The sequence below is a fragment of the Cherax quadricarinatus genome, unplaced genomic scaffold (assembly GCF_038502225.1).
Source record: "Cherax quadricarinatus isolate ZL_2023a unplaced genomic scaffold, ASM3850222v1 Contig1098, whole genome shotgun sequence".
Classification (NCBI taxonomy): Eukaryota; Metazoa; Arthropoda; class Malacostraca; order Decapoda; family Parastacidae; genus Cherax; species Cherax quadricarinatus.
This window is the reverse complement of record NW_027196124.1, coordinates 66402-91632: the sequence shown is the minus strand read 5'-3', so window position 1 is coordinate 91632 and position 25231 is coordinate 66402. Positions and strand designations below refer to the sequence as shown.

General features: G+C 41.8%; 1 protein-coding gene across 2 annotated transcripts in view; it reads left to right on the top strand.

Moving 5' to 3' along the window:
• The first annotated feature begins 816 nt into the window (after positions 1–816).
• The window catches only part of LOC128700335 (protein spinster homolog 1-like), a 46911-nt gene continuing 22496 nt past the window's right edge, over positions 817–25231 (top strand). For both annotated transcript variants that reach the window (XR_011391291.1, XM_070080839.1), the window contains exons 1-5: positions 817–1018; positions 14122–14277; positions 15069–15179; positions 19053–19107; positions 19444–19551. Coding sequence is in view for 1 of the 2 variants with exons in the window: in XM_070080839.1 (XP_069936940.1) it covers positions 837–1018; positions 14122–14277; positions 15069–15179; positions 19053–19107; positions 19444–19551 (612 nt within the window). In the remaining variant the exon portion in view is untranslated. The remainder of the gene's footprint in view (positions 1019–14121; positions 14278–15068; positions 15180–19052; positions 19108–19443; positions 19552–25231) is intronic.

Here is a 25231-nt window from a genome sequence, read left to right as displayed (position 1 = left end):
AGAAATCCCAAAGGACAAAAAGAGGAAGGGCAAAAGGGAGGAGTGGGGAGGAGGAGGAGGAAAGGAAAAAGGGGAGGATGGGGAGGATGGGATAGGGGAGGGGAGATTGGGGGGTAATTAGGTTCGGTCTGAGGAAGAAGACCGATAGGTCTAATTCCTCAGACCAAGAGCCTCTTCACCACGCCAAGGAGCCCCCCTTGAAGAGGTTACTGAGACAAGATCAGAAAGCCTTGTTCAGCTACACGTCTTTCTCCCTATTAGTGTCAGCAATATGACCTAAAATCAGCAAATAGGAGTGAGCTAGCACGCGTCAGGAGCACTGACCAGACGTTGTGAAGAGACTAGAACTAGATGGATCAATAAATTAGCAACACGCTCTCTACACTCTAGTCAAGCTTCCTTGTAGTGCGTGTATGTTGCATGTCATGACTAAGTTTATATCACATAGTTTCTGAATGACCTTTCAATTCATGGGTCTTTCAAACCCACGTAGAGAAATTTTATCTATCATTAAGGCTTTGTTCCTGTTATTATTATTATTATTATTATTATTATTATTATTATTATTATTATTATAATTATATTATGAAACCAGAGATTATCCACTATCCTCCTTCCTCTGGCCTTTCAAGGGAAAGTTAAGTTTATTTAGGTACAGGGTGCACATAAATGCAATTATCATACATAGTAACATGTGTAAATGACCTTGGATAACCCAGCAAGGTCAAAGTGACTTATTTCCTTTGGGGTCCTTGGTAATGCCTAATAAAGGGCTCTTGATATTAATACCATAATAATCTTCCTTCTCCACACAGAGGCTGCGCAGCAGGACGGTGATGCGGTGGGTGTCACTAGGGGTTCTGACCTACGTGTATGTGGTGGGGGAGCTAAGCCACTTTCTGCTGGGGATCGTGTCTAGGCCAATGAGCCAGGAACTCCACTACGGCGACCATGCCTGCCTACCTAACCCCAACCTCTCGAACAAGTCTGACGAATGCCGCCCGTTAAATGAAACCAGGTGGGGGCCGAGTGCTGCGTAAGGAAGACATAGTAACAAGCCTCGTCGACATCAGCTGTTTTGATGGTGTTAAGGCTGTAGGTAGTATGTTCGACGGTGATACAGCCTTGTGGCTGCAGGGATCGAGTCATAGTTCCTGGCCCCGCCTCTTCGCGTTAAGAGAGTACATAAGGTTTTCGGATTATTAACCTAAATGGATATAAGTCATTTTGACTTGGGTTATCCTAGGTAATTTATGCTATGTATGATGACTGTAATTTTGTGTACCTGTGCCTAAATAAACTTAAAAACCTGAAGGATTAGCCACCTATGATAACCCAATAGTCAGTGCGTCATCGAGGACTGTCTTATTTCCATTGGGGTCCCTTTAATCTTGTCCCCCAGAATGCGATCCACACAAGTCAACTATAACTCAGGTACCTACTTACTGCTAAGTGAACAGGGACAGTAGGTGTAATTAAACATGCCCAACGTTTCCATACATGCCGGGGATCGAACCACGGCCACTCAGAATGTGAGCTGAGGGCGCTATCAATCGAGCCACATACCTTTAGGATTTAGAATGTGAAAAATTATGATTATTATTATTATTGCAAATCACCTGCAGGAGGTTACAGGGGATTACCTGAACTATTTCCTACAAGTAATCTGGGTGAGGTAAGTGGGACTCAGTCACAGTAGATCACTGAACTGCAACTCCTTCGACTGCCCATAACCTTACTACTTTCACAAAAAACTAGACCTAATAATTATAATATTAAAACTGGTACTCTCGTTCATTGAAATTCGGTGGACTGTATGGTATTTTGGTTGCTTGCTGGGTACACAAAAATATAACTATTAGTACAGTGCATATAATAATGGTGTTAATAGAAAAGAACTTTGTATTACCACTTACCATCTAATTGCTGGAAGACACTTAGTGCTGATGGAACACACCCTAACCTGACCCCTGGGGGCTAGAATTTACGATGGCCAAATTATTATTATAATCAAGGGGGAAGCGCTAAACCCGGAGGATTATACAGCGCCTGAGTGGGGGGGGATGTGGAAGGCATTCAGGCTTAATTCGGGGCACTGGAGCACAGACCCAATACCCTAAATCAAGAGCCTCACCAACATCAAGGAACCTTCCTTGAGGGGTACGATGGCCAAAGCAAGACTACTTAAACATGGATAAGCATCACTTAGCTGTGTTGCTAGGAAGGATTCATTGAAGTCCTCGATGTTTACATCCTCCACATACAATTCTTGAGGTCCCGCAAATTTGTCCCAGTTCTTCAGCAGGGGACATTAACACGGGTTCCTATTACAAATTCAGGCCGAAATACCTCATTTTGGCCTCCGAGAACGCACGATAATTAACAATTTCCCACTACATCCAACGTTCACACATTCAAAATGGCATCTCCCCCCCAGCGTCCCTACTGGCTGTTCCATCCCCTCCCTCGAAATTTCTCGAAGGGTCCAAAGAGTATCATATTTTATTACACAGTTATGTTCTACATTTAGGAAATTATGTAAAAAAAAATCCACTTAGGATTTATAATAGTACCACTGGCTAGGATTATGGTTTGGCTATGTAAAGGTGACTCCTATGGTCCTATGGCTTCAATTTTGTTGCTGGTGTCAGGATTTTTTTTTTTTTTTTTTTTTTTTTATTTTATTTAAAATACAATACATAGCTTAACATAAAAACCCTTAAACTAGGGTTGATACACATTGTATATAAACACATTTTGAAAACAATCTCTCAGAACGTACAATAGCAAATAAACACAATATTAACAAACACAAGAGGTTACACAATTATACTAGAAAATATCGCTTGTGACAAAACATAACATTAGGAAAATGGGCAATCTTAACCCTATGTACACAAGAACAACAACAAGAACATAACATGTAGGTGACCCCTGTAGCAGGTTCAATAATATAAATAAAACCATAATCCCTTCGGTATACACTATTTACATAATATACTGGGACATTGCCAATGCACAATACAATACAATAAGAAGAATAGTATGATAAATATATAAATATATCGGTTACTCACAACCAACACAAATAATCTATAACCGAAAGAACCTACATCACAATCTCATGATAAAACAAAGTACATACTCGCCTTACCACAAGTCTTACGAGTCAGCCACAAAACTAGAAAAAGCCATAATCATTCCGCACTCATCTACAGGCTATACACATTATATAACATAGCAATAAAATGCTCGGTACAAACACACAAAACCCCGTTTGCCAGGCCATAGCCGAAAGGTACATCAAGTACTTCAACAAAGAAAGAAGGCAGTAGACTCTGACTTAAGACATCTATAACACATATAACTTCACCACCACATCCACTCACACAACCACATTTTCCTCAACCACGCATTACACAGATACACACAGTAAACCAGCCGTTGTGCATACCCAACCCCGGAGACAAGCCCGTTCCATCCCCTGAAATTCACTCCCCCCCCCCCCTTTCACAACGTTAACAATGCTCTCACACTCATACTACGGTACCCTGCTGAAAAAGCCTGGTCCCAGCGACTTCCATATATTTCCCGATTATAACACAACGTTCTATAAATGGTCCCCGCCAACACCCTTTTGCGCACCTCCCAATCCCCATTCCTTCTCATTGCCCAGGATACAAAAACAAAATCCGCAATTATATACGTGATTGCACGTTGCACAGGCGCCTCGACGCCTCCCACGTCCAAACTTAACGCCCTCAATACTAATATCCCGCCTCCTCCCACTGTCCTCAGAACCTTACCCATCCATTCCCTGATACTCCCCAAATTATCACAAAAATACACTACATGAAACGCAGTCTCCTCATCCCCGCACACCCGACACGCGCCCTCCACCATCAACCCTCTTTCCTTAAGTGCAGCACCCGACGGCAGTATACCATGGAGAAAACGGAAAAATACCTCTCGCACATTTGGACGCACGCGCATCAACCGTAATCTTTCCCATATATCCTTCCACGCATACATAGGGTAGATACTCTCAGCCTTCACGACTACCTTCGTCCTTACAACACGCTCCAAAACACCCACTCGAACTTTATTAGGGTCCCGTACATGCAGCAACGCCCGCAACACGTCTTCACACACTTTCATCTCCGACCCTCCCCACCACATTCGCACCTCTTCATGCAAGCCATTCACGCCCCTCCCTGCATGACCCCGCACACGGCGTAACCCCCACTTCAAATAAATGCACTTGACTCTTAACCGTAAATCAATCAACCCCAATCCTCCTCTGTTGACCGGTAAAGTAACCACACTCCTACTCAACCATTCACACCCGGAACCCCAAAGAAAATGGAAAACCCTCTTTAACAGCCTCGTAACATCCGGACCTGCTAACGGATATACCGCAGCCACGTGCCAGACTTTACTGTATAACAACACATTCACAACAATCGCACGCTGATGTACTGTCAAATGAGTTGGTCTCAACCCATCCAATCGCCCCACCACTCGATCCACAACAAGTCCAGAATTAACCATCCTCGCCTCTCTCGCACTACGCATATACACTATTCCACACACTTTTATCCTGTCCACCATATTCCAACGTACATTCCTTCCCCAACTCTCTCTTCCCACCCAATCTCCTAAGACCAGTAATTTTGATTTTTCCACATTAACTCTTAACCCGGTAACCCCCGCGAAATTATCAATAACATCTCCAACCGCACGTAAACTCCTCTGCGTTCGCACGAGTATTGTCGTGTCATCCACATACCCTATTATTCCCTGCACTCCACTTCCTACTCCCCAATCCACCTCCATACACGCTTCCACCTTTCTATAGAAAGGGTCTGTTAAACAGGCAAACAACAATTGAGACAGGGGACAACCCTGCCTAATACCCCGACCCATGGATACCCACTTCCCCAATTTCCCATTTACTTGTACACACACTCCCACACCTGTATACAATGTCTCTGCCCAACGTACCACCTCCTCCCCAAAACCCTGCCTCCTTAATATATACCACAACACCTCACGTTCTACACTATCATACGCCGCCTGCCAATCTAACGCTAAGACACCCCCCCCCTGCTCCCCTCCCGACCCTTCCACAAAATTCTTTATAATACTATGCCCGTCATACATCGTCCTCCCAGACACACCATATTGTCCTCTCGCAACCACTCTATCCACCACACACTTCATCCTATTTCCTAAAATTTTTGCAAAAATCTTATAATCAGCACACAGCAATGATATTATCCTAAAGTCCCGCACCGTGTCCTGTTTCTTACCTTTTGGCACTAAAACCACAACCGCAGTTCCTTGCAACCTGCCCATCCTCCCCTCCCTTTTCATCGTATTCATTAGTTCTACTAAGAAGGACTTCAACACATTCCAATGGCTCACATAAAACTCGCAGGGCAAGCCATCCAGACCTGGAGCCTTACCCCGTGCCATCCCCTCCAAAGCCCTCCACACCTCCCCTTCTTCAATATCCCCCCCCAACGCCATGCGATCACTGCTACTTAGCACACAAGATACATTCTCCCCCAACCTCCCGAAAGCCTCCCCATCCACTCCTACACTCAGTAAATTTTTTCCAAACCACCTATCAACGTAATCACTCATTGCCTCCGTTGTTCTTAACTCATGTCCCGCCCTATATCCACCTAAGTCCTCATGTACCACCAGCCTATCAATTTCCATAGCCATACGTCGCTGCCTCTGTCCCCTTAACACACAGGCCGATGGTCGGTCACCCCACACCGCCTCTTCAATTCCACCCTGCACTCTCACCGCATCAAATCTATCATTCTGCAAATCACGAATCCTTCCTTTTAACAACTCGATTTCCTCCATGGGATACTGCCCTGCCTGCACGCCCCTCTCATAACAACTTTGCAACCTACCCTCGAAATACTGCTGCAACCCGTACGTCATCCAACCCTGGTACTTTCCCCATCGCACATAAAACTGCCGGATCCTCTCCTTAGCTACCCCATCCCACCACCCCAGCAAGTCACCCACATCCCTACCCTCTCCCCACAAATTCTCCCACATTGTCCTAAAATCTAACCCCGCCTCCTCCACCCCAAGAAGTCTCACATTTAACTTCCAATACCCTGGATACCTCTTAGGTAAGCTGGCCCAAGTCAAGTCCGTATAAACAGCTCTATGATCCGTGTAAACAGCTTCCACCGTACGCACACACATCACTCGCACACTTCTCGTCACATATAACCTATCGAGCCTGGCCGCGTATCCCTGTCTATGAAACGTATGCTCAACCATTAGGTCCCCACCTCCAATAACATCCCTTAACCCCACGCCCAGCAAAAGATCCCTTAGGCTAACCAAAAAACACCCTGCCCCCCGTGGCTCCACATCCTTTCTACGTACTATACAATTCCAATCACCGCCCATGATTGTTACCGAGGGAAGAGATCTCAAATAATAAACCAAAACATCACGCACAAATTCATTCTTCACCCGTACATCACGCTCCGCCGGCGCATACACACAAACCACTGCCAGTCGCTCACCTCTCCACCATCCATCTACCCGGAGTACCCTACCCTCCTCCCCTCCCTCACATCTAATTACAACAAACGGGCTTGTCTCCCGAATCAGAATTCCAACCCCACCTTTCAAACGGTCCGAATATGCCACAAACACACGATATCCGTCCACATTCAAATCCCGACCCGCCTTAAAGTTATGCTCCTGCATGAATACAATATCTATGGCATGACGCCTCAGAAACCCCTGGAGCCACAAACGCTTCACATTCATACACAACCCATTTACATTCACAGTCATACACCTGAAACCTTCTTAAGGGGTTTTACACGCTGCCCTGTAACTCCTTTCATAGACACGTCACCAGCCTTCCTATTTTTCCCACCATGCTCACCACAGTGAGCTCTATTCCCTCCCCGGTCGAACACCTGACCGGACACACCTGTGGCGCCTCCACTCACCACATCAGCCCACGGTTTCTTCCCCGGTCTTTGCGCCGGGGTCAAGACATCATCGGAATCAGAGTGCGTTGCCGCCCTCTTCCGCCGAACACTCTCTGCATCCATGGTCTGGTCGGGGGATGCCTCACAATGCACCTCCGCCGCCACCTCGACCACGGTCACCATTCCCGTAGAAGAGGCACCTGCAGTCAGCTGGCTGTCTCTCCTCTCGTCCTCACTCTCCTCAGGTCCCACCACCGATTGTACATCATCTCCAGCTCTCTTCGTCTCCAAAAACTTTTCCGTCAACTGCTCCAGAGCCACATCCTCTGCTCGTTCTCCTCCACTCAACTTGGTCTCCCCTTCCACCAAAGCGGAGACTGTAGATTCTACAGGCATCGATGGGCTCGACCCCACCGTCGGGAACTCTCTCTCCACCTCCTCACTCCAAGACGAACTATGGCCCTTTACAGGCGTCCCGCTGGCAGGCCCCGCCTTCGGGTCAGGCCCTCGCTCCGTCCTTCTGTCTGCAACCTGTCGTTGCTGCTGCCTCTCACACTGTGCTGCCATATGGTCATAAGCACCACATAGCCTGCAGGTCTTGCGCTGCCCTGCGTAATACACCATCACTTGCGTCCTAAAGTCGTCCAGGATGACAAACGACGGGATGGGATGCCTCAGCGTCATCTTTAGGTTGAACGTACCCTCCGGCCAGCCGGCGTACGCCCCATCCACCCAGGTACCTGCCATTGCCAGATGCACAGTACCATAACGTTCAAAAACGTTCCGTATATCTGCCTCGTCAGCTTCGAAAGGCACGTTGCGTACCTTCACCCAAGTGTAGTGTCGCGACACGTCAATTAAACGAACTCGTATTGCCGAGTTTACGTCCACACAGCCATCTTGATACTGCTCCACCAGGCGCTCATACACTGCCGTCGATCGTAGCTTAACGAATATTCGGTAAGCCCCGTTGAGCGATACTCCATACAAATCTTGATCAGCAATGCCGTATGTGTCGCGAATAATCAAAGGTAGAAGCACCTGTGCGGACTGAGGCGTAATTACACCCCGCACTAAATCAAAGCACACAGTGTTGACGCGCCTTCTGACAGTCTGCGCCATCTTGTGAAAATCAATCTGCGCAGGAAGGCCTCTCAACCAGGAGCGTGTGCGCAGCACAACCTCACGGCAATAAAGCGATGAGGTCAATCAGGTGTCAGGATTAAATATATATATATATATATATATATATATATATATATATATATATATATATATATATATATATATATTGGTACCACAGTTGAGGCCTGGAAACTAGTTTTGACTGCATATTTATGAATTTAAAGAGAAAGATGGCTCCAGCTTCATCCTGTTCCCTATCCGTATATCTCTTGTAAATAAAGTTAGAACCCCTAAACCTAGCCTTGTAAAACCCTGTGTTAAAGAGAGAGAGAGAGAGACTTATTAAAGCTCTCCATCATAAACCGCTGGACTTAACATCTTAGCGTCCAAATTTCAGTTCCGGTATGAAAGCAGGGAAAGTTGAGTCTGTCTCGCTCTACCTGTGGTTCCGTGTGCATGAAACACCCTGCATTATGCAGCACAGCAATAATTTCTCTCCCTCCCTCCCCTCGTATTTGCTGAAGAGGGCCTCAATTGGGGCCGAAACATCCAGACCTGCCGAATTTTTCCTAAAATCTATAGTGTGGTATTTCGTAGGTTTTATGACATCCTCATCTGCAGCACTTGCCTGGTATCTGAACACACGACTACCATCCTGCTATGGGAGTGTGAAACCTAGCCAGTGTTACTCTCTCGGGAACGGAGGTTCAAGCCTCCACCATTCCTTGCGTTGATCCACGCGGATTTTAACGCTTCATGTGATAATTATCAACCTTTTCTGACTTCACACTAAGTTTTTTTTTTTCCTGTTCCTATGTCTCGGCATATTAAGCTCCCTTGTACAGTGAAATTTTGCGTAAATAGCACAATGATAGGCTTTCTTAAAACGTGATATTCATTGTTATAAACTTTACAGTATGATTTACGAAAAAAAGCTCTGTATAGAGGAGCTTTACAATATTCCCATCTGGCAGTGAAAATTTAAGGTACACCTTAATGAGCACGGTGTAGTCGATAGGCTTCAAACCCCCCATTAACCAACTAACACTCCGTCAGTGTCTCCGTCAGTGTTGCACCCGCATTTTTATTCCTTTTTTCTTACAAATAATATCAGGTTCAGCGCCTCTAATGTTGAGCTCTGGCTCTTGGGTTCACAGGACTAGCCTCTACTTTTTCCTCCTCTTGGACCTTCCGCTTCTCTAGAGCCCTGATCCCTTCAGGGAGGTACCTTGATACAGATCAGGGGATCTTGATTTGATTCAATGGGATCTTGGTGCAGATCAGGGGCTCTTGATTTTGATCAGGTGGTTATTGATGCAGGCCAGGGGCTCTTGATGTGGATCAGGGACTCTTGATGCAGATCAGGAACTCTTGATGCAGATCACGGGACTCTTGATGCAGATCACGGGACTCTTGGTATGATCAAGGAAGTCTAGATCCAGGGAAGTGGATCTGGCCTTCCATCCCTGGGCGCCAACTTTATTTCCTCCTATTCCCCATGTTGCCCTGCGTGTTTAGCACTTCTTATGATTATTATAATAATTGAAGAGGGAATACAGTATTTTCTAACTGTCCCCTTGATGCTGTCCTCTCCTTGGATCAAACCTGATTACTTTCCTTTTCCTAGTCTTTGTAACCCATACTGTTTTAGAACTTATCCATATAATAATAAAATAATAATAATAATAATAATTATTATTATTATTATTATTATTATTATTATTATTATTATTATTATTATTATTATTATTATTATTATACCTCAATTTTATTACTTAAATTACCAGTAAGTGCTAAACCTGTAGAGGTCATGTAGCACCTAGGGGTGGGAGGCAATCATGTTTGCATCGACACCATGCCCAGCCTTTCTAGGGCAGGGTAGGTGCCTGAGCCCGAGCTTTCAGCTCACAACACTGTCATTCCCATCAGCCCCCTTGGGGCAGGGATGGCAGACTAGAGAGGCCTAGCTTGTGGCTAGGCCTGGGGACACTTGGTCCCAAAGATGAGGAGGTACTTGTGCCTCCTCCCATGGGAGACTTAGGTCTCAGACATTCCCTAAAGAGGGAGCCAAGGCCGGGCCACCACTTGGAAAAGGCCCGGGCTGGGAGAATACCGGCGAATCTTTAATAATAAAATAATAATCATGTTTGATCCAAGGAAGAAGAGGTAAGTCTTCTTCCATGGATCTAAAGCCCTTCACTGGCATCAAGGCCCCTCTATGAATGGACTGATTGATTTGGGTGTTGATTTTCTGTCTCTCTTCGTCCTGGGCTCTTTTATGTTATACAGTCTTTTTTTTTTCTTTTTACACATTGATAGTCTCCCATCAAGGTAGGGTGACCCGAAAAAGGAAAAAACACTTTCACCATCACTCACTCCAATCCTGTCTTGCCAGAGGAGCACCAATACTGCAGTTTAAAACCGCAAATATATCCACCCCTCCTTCAGAGTGCAGGCTGTGTCCATATTTTTTATATCATGGTGTACCGTGTACAGTATTTTGTATGTCCTTGTCATGGTTCCCCTTCTGCATCTTTCTTGATATGTGAAGGCAAATTCTTTGGTTTCCCACCAAACATGGTGACCCAATGAAGAAAACGTGTTCACCGTCATTCATTCAGTCACAATCTAGAATGGTGCTATGTCAACATTCACAATTCATATTTCAGTCACTACAACTTTGTTTTTTGTTTGTGGGCTTCACACTTGTGCTGTATACTCGAGGATTATTTTACACTTGTTGTAATAGTCAGTTTTAAAGGATTGTAATTTTTTTTGTGATTTTTTAAAGGCCATTTTCATGTGTGCTATTCTGGCATAGATTATACTAATGTTATATTATTTGTATGGTCCAAATGACAGGTTAGAACAATATATGGTAAAATTGATATGTGATACTGACAGGTTGTTGGAAAAAGACAAAATGTAAACAGGACATTTTATTTAGAACTGGTCACTGTATAAGTGTCAGGTCCTAGTACCAAAATGTTTCCAATAAAATTTTCTAGTTTTTGCACTGTCTTTTTTCCAGTAGCATAGAATGTATTCTCAGGTCCTTTGTCTTCTTATTTTGTAATATTTTTTTTGGCCAGGCAATATAAAGTGTGGGTATACAATATGTAGGATACACAAATAACCCACACATAGGAGAAAGAAACTTATGACAACATTTCTGTCTGGCTTTAATCATTAACTTGACACTAGTTAATGATTCAAAACATCATCATACTTTTCTCCTATATGCGGGTTATTTGTGTATTGTTCCTGTCACGATATTGTGCCTTTTTATTCTTCAGTTTGTATGATCGTTGATTTTCAGATGGAAGCATTTGTATCTCATTACATATACGTATATATATACAAAACATTGCATCAGAATGTATTTTTCTCCATGAGCTGCTTACCATGCAGCCTGTTTGTAATGTACGACCCATTGCCTAGCACCATCCTACTTGCTTAGAGACAGCCAGCGTCTACTAATAAGTCTAATGACTTTCTTGATAAGGTTCAGGATTGCTTTTTAGAACAGGTTGTGACAGAACCAACTAGAGGAAACAATCTGCTTGACTTGGTTCTTGCCAACAAAGATTCACTAATTAATAATCTTGAGGTTAATGATGAGCTTGGGGAAAGTGATCACAAATCACTTAGTTTTAATATATCATGGAATTACCCAGATAACTGCACTCAAATCTCTGTCCCAGATTTTCGCTTGGCCGACTTCATGGGACTGAAAAATTACCTGGGTGGGCTAAATTGGGATGTCCTGACTATGGGTCAGGTAGGTGATCTTGGTTGCCAATATGACGTTTTTCAGAGCATAGTTCTAGCTGCCCAGACAACTTTTGTTCCAAGTAGGGAAATTAGATCTAACAAAAATGATCCCAGATGGATGAGCAATATATTAAAACATCTCATTGGTCAAAAGAGAGGCATATACATATGGGTGTATCAAAAGAGGGGATGGGCAGTTAAGAAATCAATATATTCAATTAAAGAGAGAAATAAAGAAAGGAATAAGAGAAGCAAAAAGAGATTATGAGGCTAAGGTCACAAGGGATTCAAAGACTAACCCAAAACGGTTCTTTCAGGTATACAGAAGTAAGATTAGGGACAAGATTGGCCCACTTAAGAGTAACTCTGGTCAGATCACTGACAGTGATAAGGATATGTGTGAAATTCTAAATACCTACTTCCTCTCAGTTTTCACCCAGGAAAATACTAGCGATATTCCTGAAATAATAGATTATGTAGAACAGGATGATCAACTATGTATGATTGCGGTAACTAGTGACATGGTCCTCAGACAAATAGAGAAACTAAAACCTAACAAATCCCCAGGTCCTGATGAACTGTTTGCAAGGGTGTTAAAGGAATGTAAAGAGGAGCTTAGCATACCTTTGGCTAATCTTTTTAACATGTCACTACAAACTGGCATAGCGCCTGATAAGTGGAAAATGGCAAATGTAATACCTATTTACAAGGCAGGTGACAGGTCCTTGGCTTCGAACTATAGACGAATAAGCCTTACCTCTATAGTGGGAAAATTTATGGAATCAATAATTGCCGAACCAATTGGTAGCCATCTTGACAGGCACAGATTGATTAATGAATCTCAACACGGTTTTACAAAGGGGTGTTCCTGTCTTACGAATTTACTAACTTTTTTCACTAAGGTGTTTGAGAAGGTAGATCATGGTAATGAATATAATATTGTGTATATAGACTTCAGTAAGGCTTTCGATAGAGTTCCACACCAGAGGCTGTTGAGGAAACTTAAGGCACACGGAATAGGAGGAGAAATTTTTTCCTGGGTAGAGGCATGGCTGACAAATAGACAGCAGAGAGTTTGCATAAATGGGGAGAAATCAGAATGGGGGCACGTCACAAGCAGTGTTCCTCAGGGGTCAGTGTTGGGACCGTTGTTGTTCACAATTTACATAAACGACATAGATGAGGGAATAAATAGTGACATAAGCAAATTTGCTCGTGACACCAAAATAGGCCATCCAATTCATTCTAATGAGGACACTAGAGCACTCCAGAATGATTTAAATAGATTGATGCAATGGTCGGAGAAGTGGCAGATGCAGTTTAATATTGACAAATGCAAAGTTCTAAATGTTGGACAGGTAAATAACCATGCCACATATAAACTAAATAATGTAGATCTTAATACTACTGATTGCGAAAAGGATTTGGGAGTTCTGGTTAGCAGTAATCTAAAACCAAGACAACAGTGCATTAGTGTTTGCAATAAAGCTAACAATTCTTGGCTTCATATCTAGAAGTATAAATAATAGAAGTCCTCAGGTTGTTCTTCAACTCCATATATCCTTGGTTAGGCCTCATTTAGACTATGCTGCTCAGTTCTGGTCACTGTATTACAGAATGGATATAAATGCTCTGGAAAACGTACAGAGGAGGATGACAAAGATGATCCCATGTATCAGAAATCTTCCCTATGAGGATAGACTGAGGGCCCTGAATCTGCACTCTCTCGAAAGGCATAGAATTAGGGAGGATATGATCGAGGTGTATAAATGGAAAACAGGAATAAATAAAGGGGATGTAAATAGCGTGCTGAAAATTTCCAGCCAAGACAGGACTTGCAGCAATGGTTCAAGTTGGAAAAATTCAGATTCAGAAAGGATATAGGAAAGCACTGGTTTGGTAATAGAGTTGTGGAGGAGTGGAACAAACTCCCGAGTACAGTTATTCAGGCTAAAACGTTGTGTTGTTTTAAAAATAGGTTAGATAAATACACGAGTGGGTGTGGGTGGGTGTGAGTTGGACCTGACTAGCTTGTGCTGCTGGGTCTCGTGCAGTGCTCCATCCTTGAGTGGAGATGATCAGACTGGGTGGGTCATTGGGCTAATCCGGGAGGGGGGGGGTCATTGGTCTAATCCGGGGGACACATGGACCTGCTCCACATGGGTCAGTAGGCCTGTTGCAGTGTTCCTTCTTTCTTATGTTCTTATGTTCTTATAAAGTCTTCATCTTGGCTTTGCAGTTGTCCTTTGCTCCTGGAGGACGACAAAAATTCGACTTGCGTGTGGGACTACTCTGGCCTGGGGCTGCAGTATCAGGTGCTGGCAGGACCTGCCTTCGTAGCCGTCTTCACCACTGCCGGTGTCATCATTGGTATCATCTCCGACAGGTTTAACAGGTGAAATATATGCACGGGTTCAACCCCTTGGATTCAGCTAGTGAACCTCATATGTGACCCATAACTCAGTTATAGAAAATTCAATTCATTACCAAAAGGGTTTTGGTTCAGTTTACTGGGCTGGATACTGTGATTAATAGCAAATCTTTTTACAAATGCCCCTGTTCACATACAGTAAATAGGTACCTAAGTGTTAAGATGAACAGGGGTGGAAAGTGTAAGGTTAAACTACATAAGTTCAAAAGCATATCTATATATTGATTTAGATTATTGCTATCAGTGATTAAGAATTTCATTAAATAAATCACTCATACATGACCCAAGTTTCAGAAAAGTTACTTCACTTGCAACATAAATTAACAGTTATTTTCAAGTAAATAAATTCTCTCTTAGCTAAAATAAGTTACTCTCACTTAAATGAACACAAAGAGTTGTATGTAAAGTAGTTTTATTGTTTTTATTTAGTAGGCATTCCGTTATAAAATTTATTTTTGTAAATTATATTATTGAATACTCACACTGAACACTAATACCCACATCCAATACTAATAACCATACCCAAAATTAATACCCATACCCAACACTAATAATCACACCCAACACTAATACTCACACCCAACACTGATACTCACAACCAACACTAATACTCACAACCAGCACTAATATGCCACACCTGTTACTATCACCCATGCCCAGCACTAACACCCACACCCATCACTATCACCTACACTCCATAATTTAATACCTACTTCAGGCAGCCATTCCTGAAACTAATGAAGTAAGTGTCGCAGGAAGACAGTAGTGACAGTATGTTGTGCGGCATTGACGCTGGCAACGGGGCTCACAGGTGCTGCTATGAGTTACTGGCAGCTGGTTGTCTTCAGGATGGTCATGGGCGCTGGGTAAGCAGACCTACTCTCATCTTGCAAATGCCTGACTTGATATATGTTCGGTTAACCCTCATTATCATACACCTCGAAATGAAGGACTTTTAAAATAATGGGAAAAGTCCATTGGTTAAACTGTAGTTTTAACTCCTTTATTTTCAGAATTTATTGCAGTACAGTGGTCCCTCAATAATCGTCCGGTCTGAAAGTCGTCCATTTCGGAAATAGTCCTGTTTTTTCGTCAAAATATTGGCTCGCAAATGGTCCGGTAACTCACTAATAGTCCTTCGTCCCAGACGCGTACTCACACTCTGAGCCGCCTCGGCCTTTCCTTCCCAGCCAGTGTGCCATTGTTTATCAGTGAGCGACGGTCCCCTCACATGCTCCAGCAAAATATTTCATAATATTCCATTTATTTTAGTGCTTGCAAGTTATTTAAGTGCTAAATAAGCTACCATGGCTCCAAAGAAAGCTCCTAGTGCCAAGCCTTTGGTAAAGAAGGTGAGAAATACGACTGAATTTAAGAAAAACATTATTGAACAATATGATAGTGGCGTACGTGTGGACAAACTGGCCAGGATGTATAACAAATCCCGTACAACCATGTCTTCCATCATAGCCAAGAAAAAGGAAATCAAGGATGCTGTTGTTGCAAAGGGAGTAAATATGCTGACAAAAATGAGATCACCAGTACTCGAAGATGTTGAAAAGTTATTATTGGTGTGGATAAATGAGAAACAATTAGCAGGAGACAGTCTTATGACGTTGCTTATTTGTGAAGAGGCTAGGCAGTTGCATGACGATTTGGTAAAGAAACTGCCTGCAACTAGTGGTGATGTGAGTGAATTTAAGGCCAGCAAAGGCTGGTTTGAGAGATTTAAGAAGCGTACTGGCATACACAGTGTGGTAAGGCATGGTGAGGCTGCCAGTTTGGACCACAAGGCAGCTGAAAAATGTGTGCATGAATTCAAGGAGTACATAAACAGTGAAGGACTGAAACCTGAACAAGTGTTCAATTGTGATGAAACAGGCCTCTTTTGGAAGAAAATGCCAAAGAGGATTTATGGAGAAACATTACCCAGAGAAGGATGTTGCAAGCCATATCGGCAACTTGTACAGTGACAGAGTCTTGGCCCATTTTAGGGAAGTTTTAAAGAGATGCCAGAAACAGAGCTCTCTGGACAGTTTTTTTGCAAGACAGGACTCCAGTGACTCTCAAGGTGGTCCTAGTGGCATTAAGAAACAGAGAAGAGAAGTAACCCCAGAAAAGCAATTGGTACCTGAGGTGTTGATGGAAGGGGATTCCCCTTCCAAACAGTAAATCCTCCAATCTGTCTCCTTCTCCAGTCTTCCATACACAAAGAAGAATCGCCAATAAAGGTAAGTGTTATTCTGTTAATGTTTAATTCATCATGTGCCACTGTATTGTTTATGTACTACATCTATATTTCATGTAAAAAATTTTTTTGTTTTAATACTTCTGGGTATCAGGAACGGATTAATTGAATTTACATTATTTCTTATGGGGAAAATTGATTCGTAAATCGTCCATTTCGATAATAGTCCCACTTCCAGGAACGGATTATGGACGATTATTGAGGGACCTCTGTATTATTATAAACTGTGTGTTCTGTGCAATATTCGGTATAGGAACTCTTTTGAGTTAGGCCTAAGAATTAACAACTGGACATTCAAACTCCAAACTGAACTGTTTGCCATCCTAATTGCGCTAAAGCTTACTTATGACACTGAGTTTGACTCTATCATCATTACTGATTCTGTGTCATCACTTAAGGCTCTTGACTCACATAATGACTCTAACAACATGCTCATTTGAGAAGCCAAGTATAGATACATACTCAAAAATCCAGGAAAAAAAGAATTAATATACAATTGTTATGGATCCCATCACACAATACATTACTCCTCCATGATAACATTGATATGTTAGCCAAGAAAAGTACCCTGAAGCATAACGTCGAATATAACTTTGGTGTATCTGTCTAGCATTAGGAATAATATTAGGAGAGAAGTAAATAATGCAACTGAATGTTATAGGAATGCAGTTTGATGTCTGAGTATATTCATAACCCACTGTGATAACATGAACATAGATCAGTATGTTTATGGGGCAACTTGCAATGTGAACAGACTGACTAATATTGTAGTGGTCAGTCTTAGGCTTGGTTAGAAGTACTTCTGGCAGTTTGGGAGACACAGATGTTCAAACCAAAAGCACAGTATATGGCCAGCCCTATTGTCACTATCTTGAGCACACTGTTTAATTGCCCACTTATTGAGGAATATACAGATAGACATTATAATAACCTATGTGAAATAAGATACCAGTTATATTAACCAAATTTCCTAAATTTGTAAAATCCAGATATACTCCTATTACCCCTTTTGGGACCTAATTCCTAGTCCTTTTGTGTTTCTGTATGCTCTTGCTCTACCGTCCACAGGATGGATATAGGGTGTACAATAAACTAACCACTTTGGTGGTAAGATCTAATCTTAGGTATACAATAGAGTACTTAAGTGCTTTTTTTTTTTGGCTATACTATTTTAACATTATCTAGGTAGTAGGTTGGTACACAGCAACGGCCAAGGAAGGTACTACTGTCCTGCCAAGTGAGTGTAAAATGAAAGCCTGTAATTGTTTTACATGATGGTAGCATTGTTGGTGTCTTTTTTCTGTCTCATAAACATGCAAGATTTCAAGTATGTCTTGCTACTTCTACTTACACTTAGGTCACACTACACATGCATGTACAAGCATACATTATATACACACCCCTCTGTGTTTTCTTCTATTTTCTTACTAGTTCTTGTTCTTGTTTATTCCCTCTTATCTCCCTGGGACAGTGGAACAGAATTCTTCCTCCATGAGTCATGCGTGTCATAAGAGGCGACTAAAATGCCCGGAGAAAGGGGCTGTATACATTACTAAAATTAAAAACAGAAACTTTTGTTTTTCTTTTTGGGCCACCCTGCCTCGGTGGAATACGGCCAGTTTGTTGAAAGAAGATATTAACGTGTTCTGTGATTTAACAGCCACTCAGAAAATCCCCCTGTGTATTTCGTTAAATCTGCTGTAGAGTTGGCAAAATGTTTCATAATTTATTTGTCTACATTACAAAACTTAATCTCTTTTATCTTATTGATATTTGAATTAACTTTAGCTGGTTGATGCATTTCTTGCTTAGGTTTGGGTGCCCAGTACATTAGTCTCTTTAGTGTACTGAATAAAGTAACTAAATAGGTCAAATTGATATCGTGTTTGTGTCCCATGCTATATATTCTAGCCTGAGTTTTCTTCTTGTTCTCCAAGAGTCTTTTCAGTTATTTTTTTATTATGTCAAGGAAGAATTGCTAAATCCTTTGGATCATTCAGTGCCTTGGAAATGGGAAGTAATCGAGTTTGATTTGAGAAAGTGGAGGGTAGCCCCAGTAACCTCGTGTGTGTGATATTTGCCAATAATTTTTATGGACACTTTTATTGGCTCTGTTTTCATGTACAGAAAAAGATTAATTTTTCATTTTTTACTATTGTTGACTCTATTTTCATTTACAAGAGGAAGATTAATTTTTAAATTTTACTAATCTCTTTGCATTTTATGTCATGTGGTATAGATTTCCTTCCAGAAATTTTCATATGTATGGATATTCTGGAAACCAGTATTGTTATTATTAGTATTATTATTATTATGTTTACAAGGAGAGTGCTAAACCCACAGGGGGTCATACAGTGTGTGGGGTATGGGAGGTATTCAGGATTGATCCAGAGAGGATAGCAGGTCCAGTTCCTTGAGCCAGGAGCCCCTCACTTGCTTCAGCAATCCTCCCAGGCATATAACTAACCTTGCTACTTTCCACTACCCTCAGGGAGTCGGCCTTCACACCCACTTGCAGTAGTATGATCTCTGATATGTTTGATGAGGTAATTATTACTTTTTATTTAATCAGACTTAAAGAAAATTTGTATTTTTGCCATATAAGTAAAACACAGTGTTTTGTGTATTTTGTATGTTTTGTTTATTTTGTTTTGCATATTTTGCATGTTTTGTTATGTATATTTTGTATGTTTTGTTATGTATATTTTATATGTTTTGTTTTGCATATTGAGAGGGAACAGTAACAGGTGATTTTCAGAATGTTAATAATACTATATGGTAAACAAAAGTGTACTTATTAACTTGTAATTCATTTACTATGCAATACTCTCAATAGCTATAAATGTTGACAAAAAATCAAACAGCATTACTGTCTCTTGCAGTCTCTCCGTGCCCTAGCGCTGGCAATCTTCAACTGGGGGGTCTACTTCGGCTATGGTCTCTCCTACGTTGTGGGTAACTTCATCACTGCTGCTGACATTGCCAATATGGTGGGTAGTACACTGAACATCAGGATTTTAAGAGTAATTAACGTGAAAAGTAAAAGGACACAAGTGCAACTAATGTGACATTTATTGTGGCAACGTTTCGCTCTCCAGGAGCTTTATCAAGCCATTGTAGTAATGGCTTGATAAAGCTCCTGGAGAGCGAAACGTTGCCACAATAAATGTCACATTAGTTGCACTTGTGTCCTTTTACTTTTCATATTGTCGGTAATTCTACCAACTTTATTACAGTAATTAACGTATTTCTAGTTCAGTTGTATTTTAAAATTTCCGTCTGTGTTTTGTCTTTCATATTGACATTTGAATAATTAATGAATATTATAACTACTAGATGATTATTTAATTAGATTATTTTACTAGAATGGTTTGCAATCTTTGACATTTTATATAACAGTCTGGTTTATGATTTATGAGATAATGAGATTTTATGTAACAATTTGGTATAACATTTGTAGTGGCTAAGCCTCTCTGTAATCTTTTAGCCACCATCTACAGAACAGATATGGAAGTGCATAAAAATGCGGTCATATTAACTAGATTCATAGTACAAAATGTTTTCTTGTTATTATGAAATTAGAAGATACAAAGGGTTACCAGTTTGCAAGCATTTTATTCTTTCAAGTTTTTCAAATTATAAACAAGTTGTTTACACAGAAAACAATATCACAAAGGATGTTTTTTCTGTGCATATTTATACTAAGATTCAGGGGTTGTAAAACTAATTACAGCCTCTCCTCACTTAACAACGTACTCATTTGTGACAACTCGGACTTACAACAAGCTCTCTGACCAATATATGTACAGTGGAACCTCGACTTACAAATTTAAATCATTCCATGACCTCGTTCATATCCTGATTTGTTCGTATGCTGAGTCAATTTTCCTCATTTAAATTAATTGAAATGGCATTAATCCATTCCAGTGGAATTCCTGCTCTTAGGAGGCATGGCAAAATACTTCAATATGATGCTAATATCAACTCAACAGCTTATTTATATATCACAGTTCATCTAATTTCACCATCACTTAAGGAATGCACAACAGTTGCATCATTGTCAGTGTTCAGCATTTCTTCGATGTCAGCTTCCTGTACCTCCATTAGCACACAGTCAAGATGAGTAAATAGAATTGTCAACACCTATTGCTTGGGTACATTTATTCTGTTAGTGGGTTGGATCTGTGAATGACCTGCCTAGAATGGGCCAACAGACCCAATGCAGTGTTCCTCCTTTCTAATGTTATTATGTACCCATGACACCAATCATACCCATCCCTCCCACTCATGTATTTGTCCAATCTCTTTTTAAAGCTACCCAAGGTTCTACTGAAGCTAAAACCTTGGGTAGTTTCAAATTTAGGTTGGATAAATACATGAATGGGACTTGCACGTGATTAAATAGGGTTATTAAACCATTTATCACAGGATTATTAAAGCTTATTGCTTGGGTAGCATTGATTCTGTTAGTGGGCTGGATTTGTGAAGGACCTTCCAAGTATGGGTCAACAGACCTGCTGCAGTGTTCCTCCTTTCTTATGTTCTTATGTTGATGAGTGGAACAATCTGCCTAGTATGGTTACTGAGGCTAACACCTTGGGTAGTTTCAAATTTGTGTTGGATAAATACACAAGTGAGAGGGGTTGGACGTGAGTGGGACCTGCACATGAGTAAATAGAATTATTTTTTATTTTTTTTTTATTATCACACTGGCCGATTCCCACCAAGGCAGGGTGGCCCGAAAAAGAAAAACTTTCACCATCATTCACTCCATCACTGTCTTGCCAGAAGGGTGCTTTACACTACAGTTTTTAAACTGCAACATTAACACCCCTCCTTCAGAGTGCAGGCACTGTACTTCCCATCTCCAGGACTCAAGTCCGGCCTGCCGGTTTCCCTGAACCCCTTCATAAATGTTACTTTGCTCACACTCCAACAGCACATCAAGTATTAAAAACCATTCGTCTCCATTCACTCCTATCAAACACGCTCACGCACGCCTGCTGGAAGTCCAAGCCCCTCACACACAAAACCTTCTTTACCCCCTCCCTCCCTCCAACCTTTCCTAGGCCAACCCCTACCCCGCCTTCCTTCCACTACAGACTGATACACTCTTGAAGTCATTCTGTTTCGCTCCATTCTCTCTACATGTCCGAACCACCTCAACAACCCTTCCTCAGCCCTCTGGACAACAGTTTTGGTAATCCCGCACCTCCTCCTAACTTCCAAACTACGAATTCTCTGCATCATATTCACACCACACATTGCCCTCAGACATGACATCTCCACTGCCTCCAGCCTTCTCCTCGCTGCAACATTCATCAGCCATGCTTCACACTCATATAAGAGTGTTGGTAAAACTATAGTCTCATACATTCCCCTCTTTGCCTCCAAGGACAAAGTTCTTTGTCTCCACAGACTCCTAAGTGCACCACTCACCCTTTTCCCCTCATCAATTCTATGATTCACCTCATCCTTCATAGACCCATCCGCTGACACGTCCACTCCCAAATATCTGAATACATTCACCTCCTCCATACTCTCTCCCTCCAATCTGATATCCAATCTTTCATCACCTAATATTTTTGTTATCTTCATAACCTTACTCTTTCCTGTATTCTCTTTTAATTTTATTCTTTTGCACAACCTACCAAATTCATCCACCAATCTCTGCAACTTCTTTTCAGAATCTCCCAAGAGCACAGTGTCATCAGCAAAGAGCAACTGTGACAACTCCCACATTATGTGTGATTCTTTATCTTTTAACTCCACGCCTCTTGTCAAGACCCTCGCATTTACTTCTCATCTCATCATTTACTTCCCCATCTATAAATATATTAAACAACCATGGTGACATCACACATCCTTGTCTAAGGCCTACTTTTACTGGGAAATAATTTCCCTCTTTCCTATGTACTCTAACTTGAGCCTCACTATCCTCGTAAAAACTCTTCACTGCTTTCAGTAACCTACCTCCTACACCATACACCTGCAACATCTGCCACATTGCCCCCCCTATCCACCCTGTCATACGCCTTTTCCAAATCCATAAATGCCACAAAGACCTCTTTAGCCTTATCTAAATACTGTTCACTTATATGTTTCACTGTAAACACCTGGTCCACACACCCCCTACCTTTCCTAAAGCCTCCTTGTTCATCTGCTATCCTATTCTCAGTCTTACTTTTAATTCTTTCAATAATAACTCTACCATACACTTTACCAGGTATACTCAACAGACTTATCCCCCTATAATTTTTGCACTCTCTTTTGTCCCCTTTGCCTTTATACAAAGGAACTATGCATGCTCTCTGCCAATCCCTAGGTACCTTACCCTCTTCCATACATTTATTAAATAATTGCACCAACCACTCCAAAACTATATCCCCACTTGCTTTTAACATTTCTATCTTTATCCCATCAATCCCGGCTGCCTTACCCCCTTTCATTTTACCTACTGCCTCACGAACTTCCCCCACACTCACAACTGGCTCTTCCTCACTCCTACAAGATGTTATTCCTCCTTGCCCTATACACAAAATCACAGCTTCCCTATCTTCATCAACATTTAACAATTCCTCAAAATATTCCCTCCATCTTCCCAATACCTCTAACTCTCCATTTAATAACTCTCCTCTCCTATTTTTAACTGACAAATCCATTTGTTCTCTAGGCTTCCTTAACTTGTTAATCTCACTCCAAAACTTTTTCTTATTTTCAACAAAATTTGTTGATAACATCTCACCCACTCTCTCATTTGCTCTCTTTTTACATTGCTTCACCACTCTCTTAACCTCTCTCTTTTTCTCCATATACTCTTCCCTCCTTGCATCACTTCTACTTTGTAAAAACCTCTCATATGCTAACTTTTTCTCCCTTACTACTTTCTTTACATCATCATTCCACCAATCGCTCCTCTTCCCTCCCGCACCCACTTTCCTGTAACCACAAACTTCTGCTGAACACTCTAACACTACATTTTTAAACCTACCCCATACCTCTTCGACCCCATTGCCTATGCTCTCATTAGCCCATCTATCCTCCAATAGCTGTTTATATCTTTCCCTAACTGCCTCCTCTTTTAGTTTATAAACCTTCACCTCTCTCTTCCCTGATGCTTCTATTCTCCTTGTATCCCATCTACCTTTTACTCTCAGTGTAGCTACAACTAGAAAGTGATCTGATATATCTGTGGCCCCTCTATAAACATGTACATCCTGAAGTCTACTCAACAGTCTTTTATCTACCAATACATAATCCAACAAACTACTGTCATTTCGCCCTACATCATATCTTGTATACTTATTTATCCTCTTTTTCTTAAAATATGTATTACCTATAACTAAACCCCTTTCTATATAAAGTTCAATCATGACTTCGAACAGGCGATAAATGACATGCCCATGCACTCTGCCCCAGGGCCAGACTCATTGAACTCCGTGTTCATCAAGAACTGCAAGAAGCCCCTATCACGAGCCTTTACCATCCTATGGAGAGGGAGCATGGACACGGGGGTCGTCCCACAGTTACTAAAAACAACAGACATAGCCCCACTCCACAAAGGGGGCAGTAAAGCAACAGCAAAGAACTACAGACCGATAGCACTAACATCCCATATCATAAAAATCTTTGAAAGAGTCCTAAGAAGAAAGATCACCACCCATCTAGAAACCCATCAGTTACACAACCCAGGGCAACATGGGTTTAGAACAGGTCACTCCTGTCTGTCTCAACTATTGGATCACTACGACAAGGTCCTAGATGCACTAGAAGACAAAAAGAATGCAGATGTAATATATACAGACTTTGCAAAAGCCTTCGACAAGTGTGACCATAGAGTAATAGCGCACAAAATGCGTGCTAAAGGAATAACAGGAAAAGTCGGTCGATGGATCTATAATTTCCTCACTAACAGAACACAGAGAGTAGTAGTCAACAGAGTAAAGTCCGAGGCAGGCACGGTGAAAAGCTCTGTTCCACAAGGCACAGTACTCGCTCCCATCTTGTTCCTCATCCTTATATCTGACATAGACAAGGATGTCAGCCACAGCACCGTGTCTTCCTTTGCAGATGACACCCGAATCTGCATGACAGTGTCTTCCATTTCAGACACTGCAGGCTCCAGGTGGACATCAACCAAATCTTTCAGTGGGCTGCAGAAAACAATATGAAGTTCAACGATGAGAAATTTCAATTACTCAGATATGGTAAACACGAGGAAATTAAATCTTCATCAGAGTACAAAACAAATTCTGGCCACAAAATAGAGCGAAACACCAACGTCAAAGACCTGGGAGTGATCATGTCGGAGGATCTCACCTTCAAGGACCATAACATTGTATCGATCGCATCTGCTAGAAAAATGACAGGATGGATAATGAGAACCTTCAAAATGAGGGATGCCAAGCCCATGATGACACTCTTCAGGTCACTTGTTCTATCTAGGCTGGAATATTGCTGCACACTAACAGCACCTTTCAAGGCAGGTGAAATTGCTGACCTAGAAAATGTACAGAGGTACAGAGAACCTTCACGGCACGCATAACGGAGATAAAACACCTCAATTACTGGGAGCGCTTGAGGTTCCTGAACCTGTATTCCCTGGAATGCAGGCGGGAGAGATACATGATTATATACACCTGGAAAATCCTAGAGGGACTAGTACCGAAC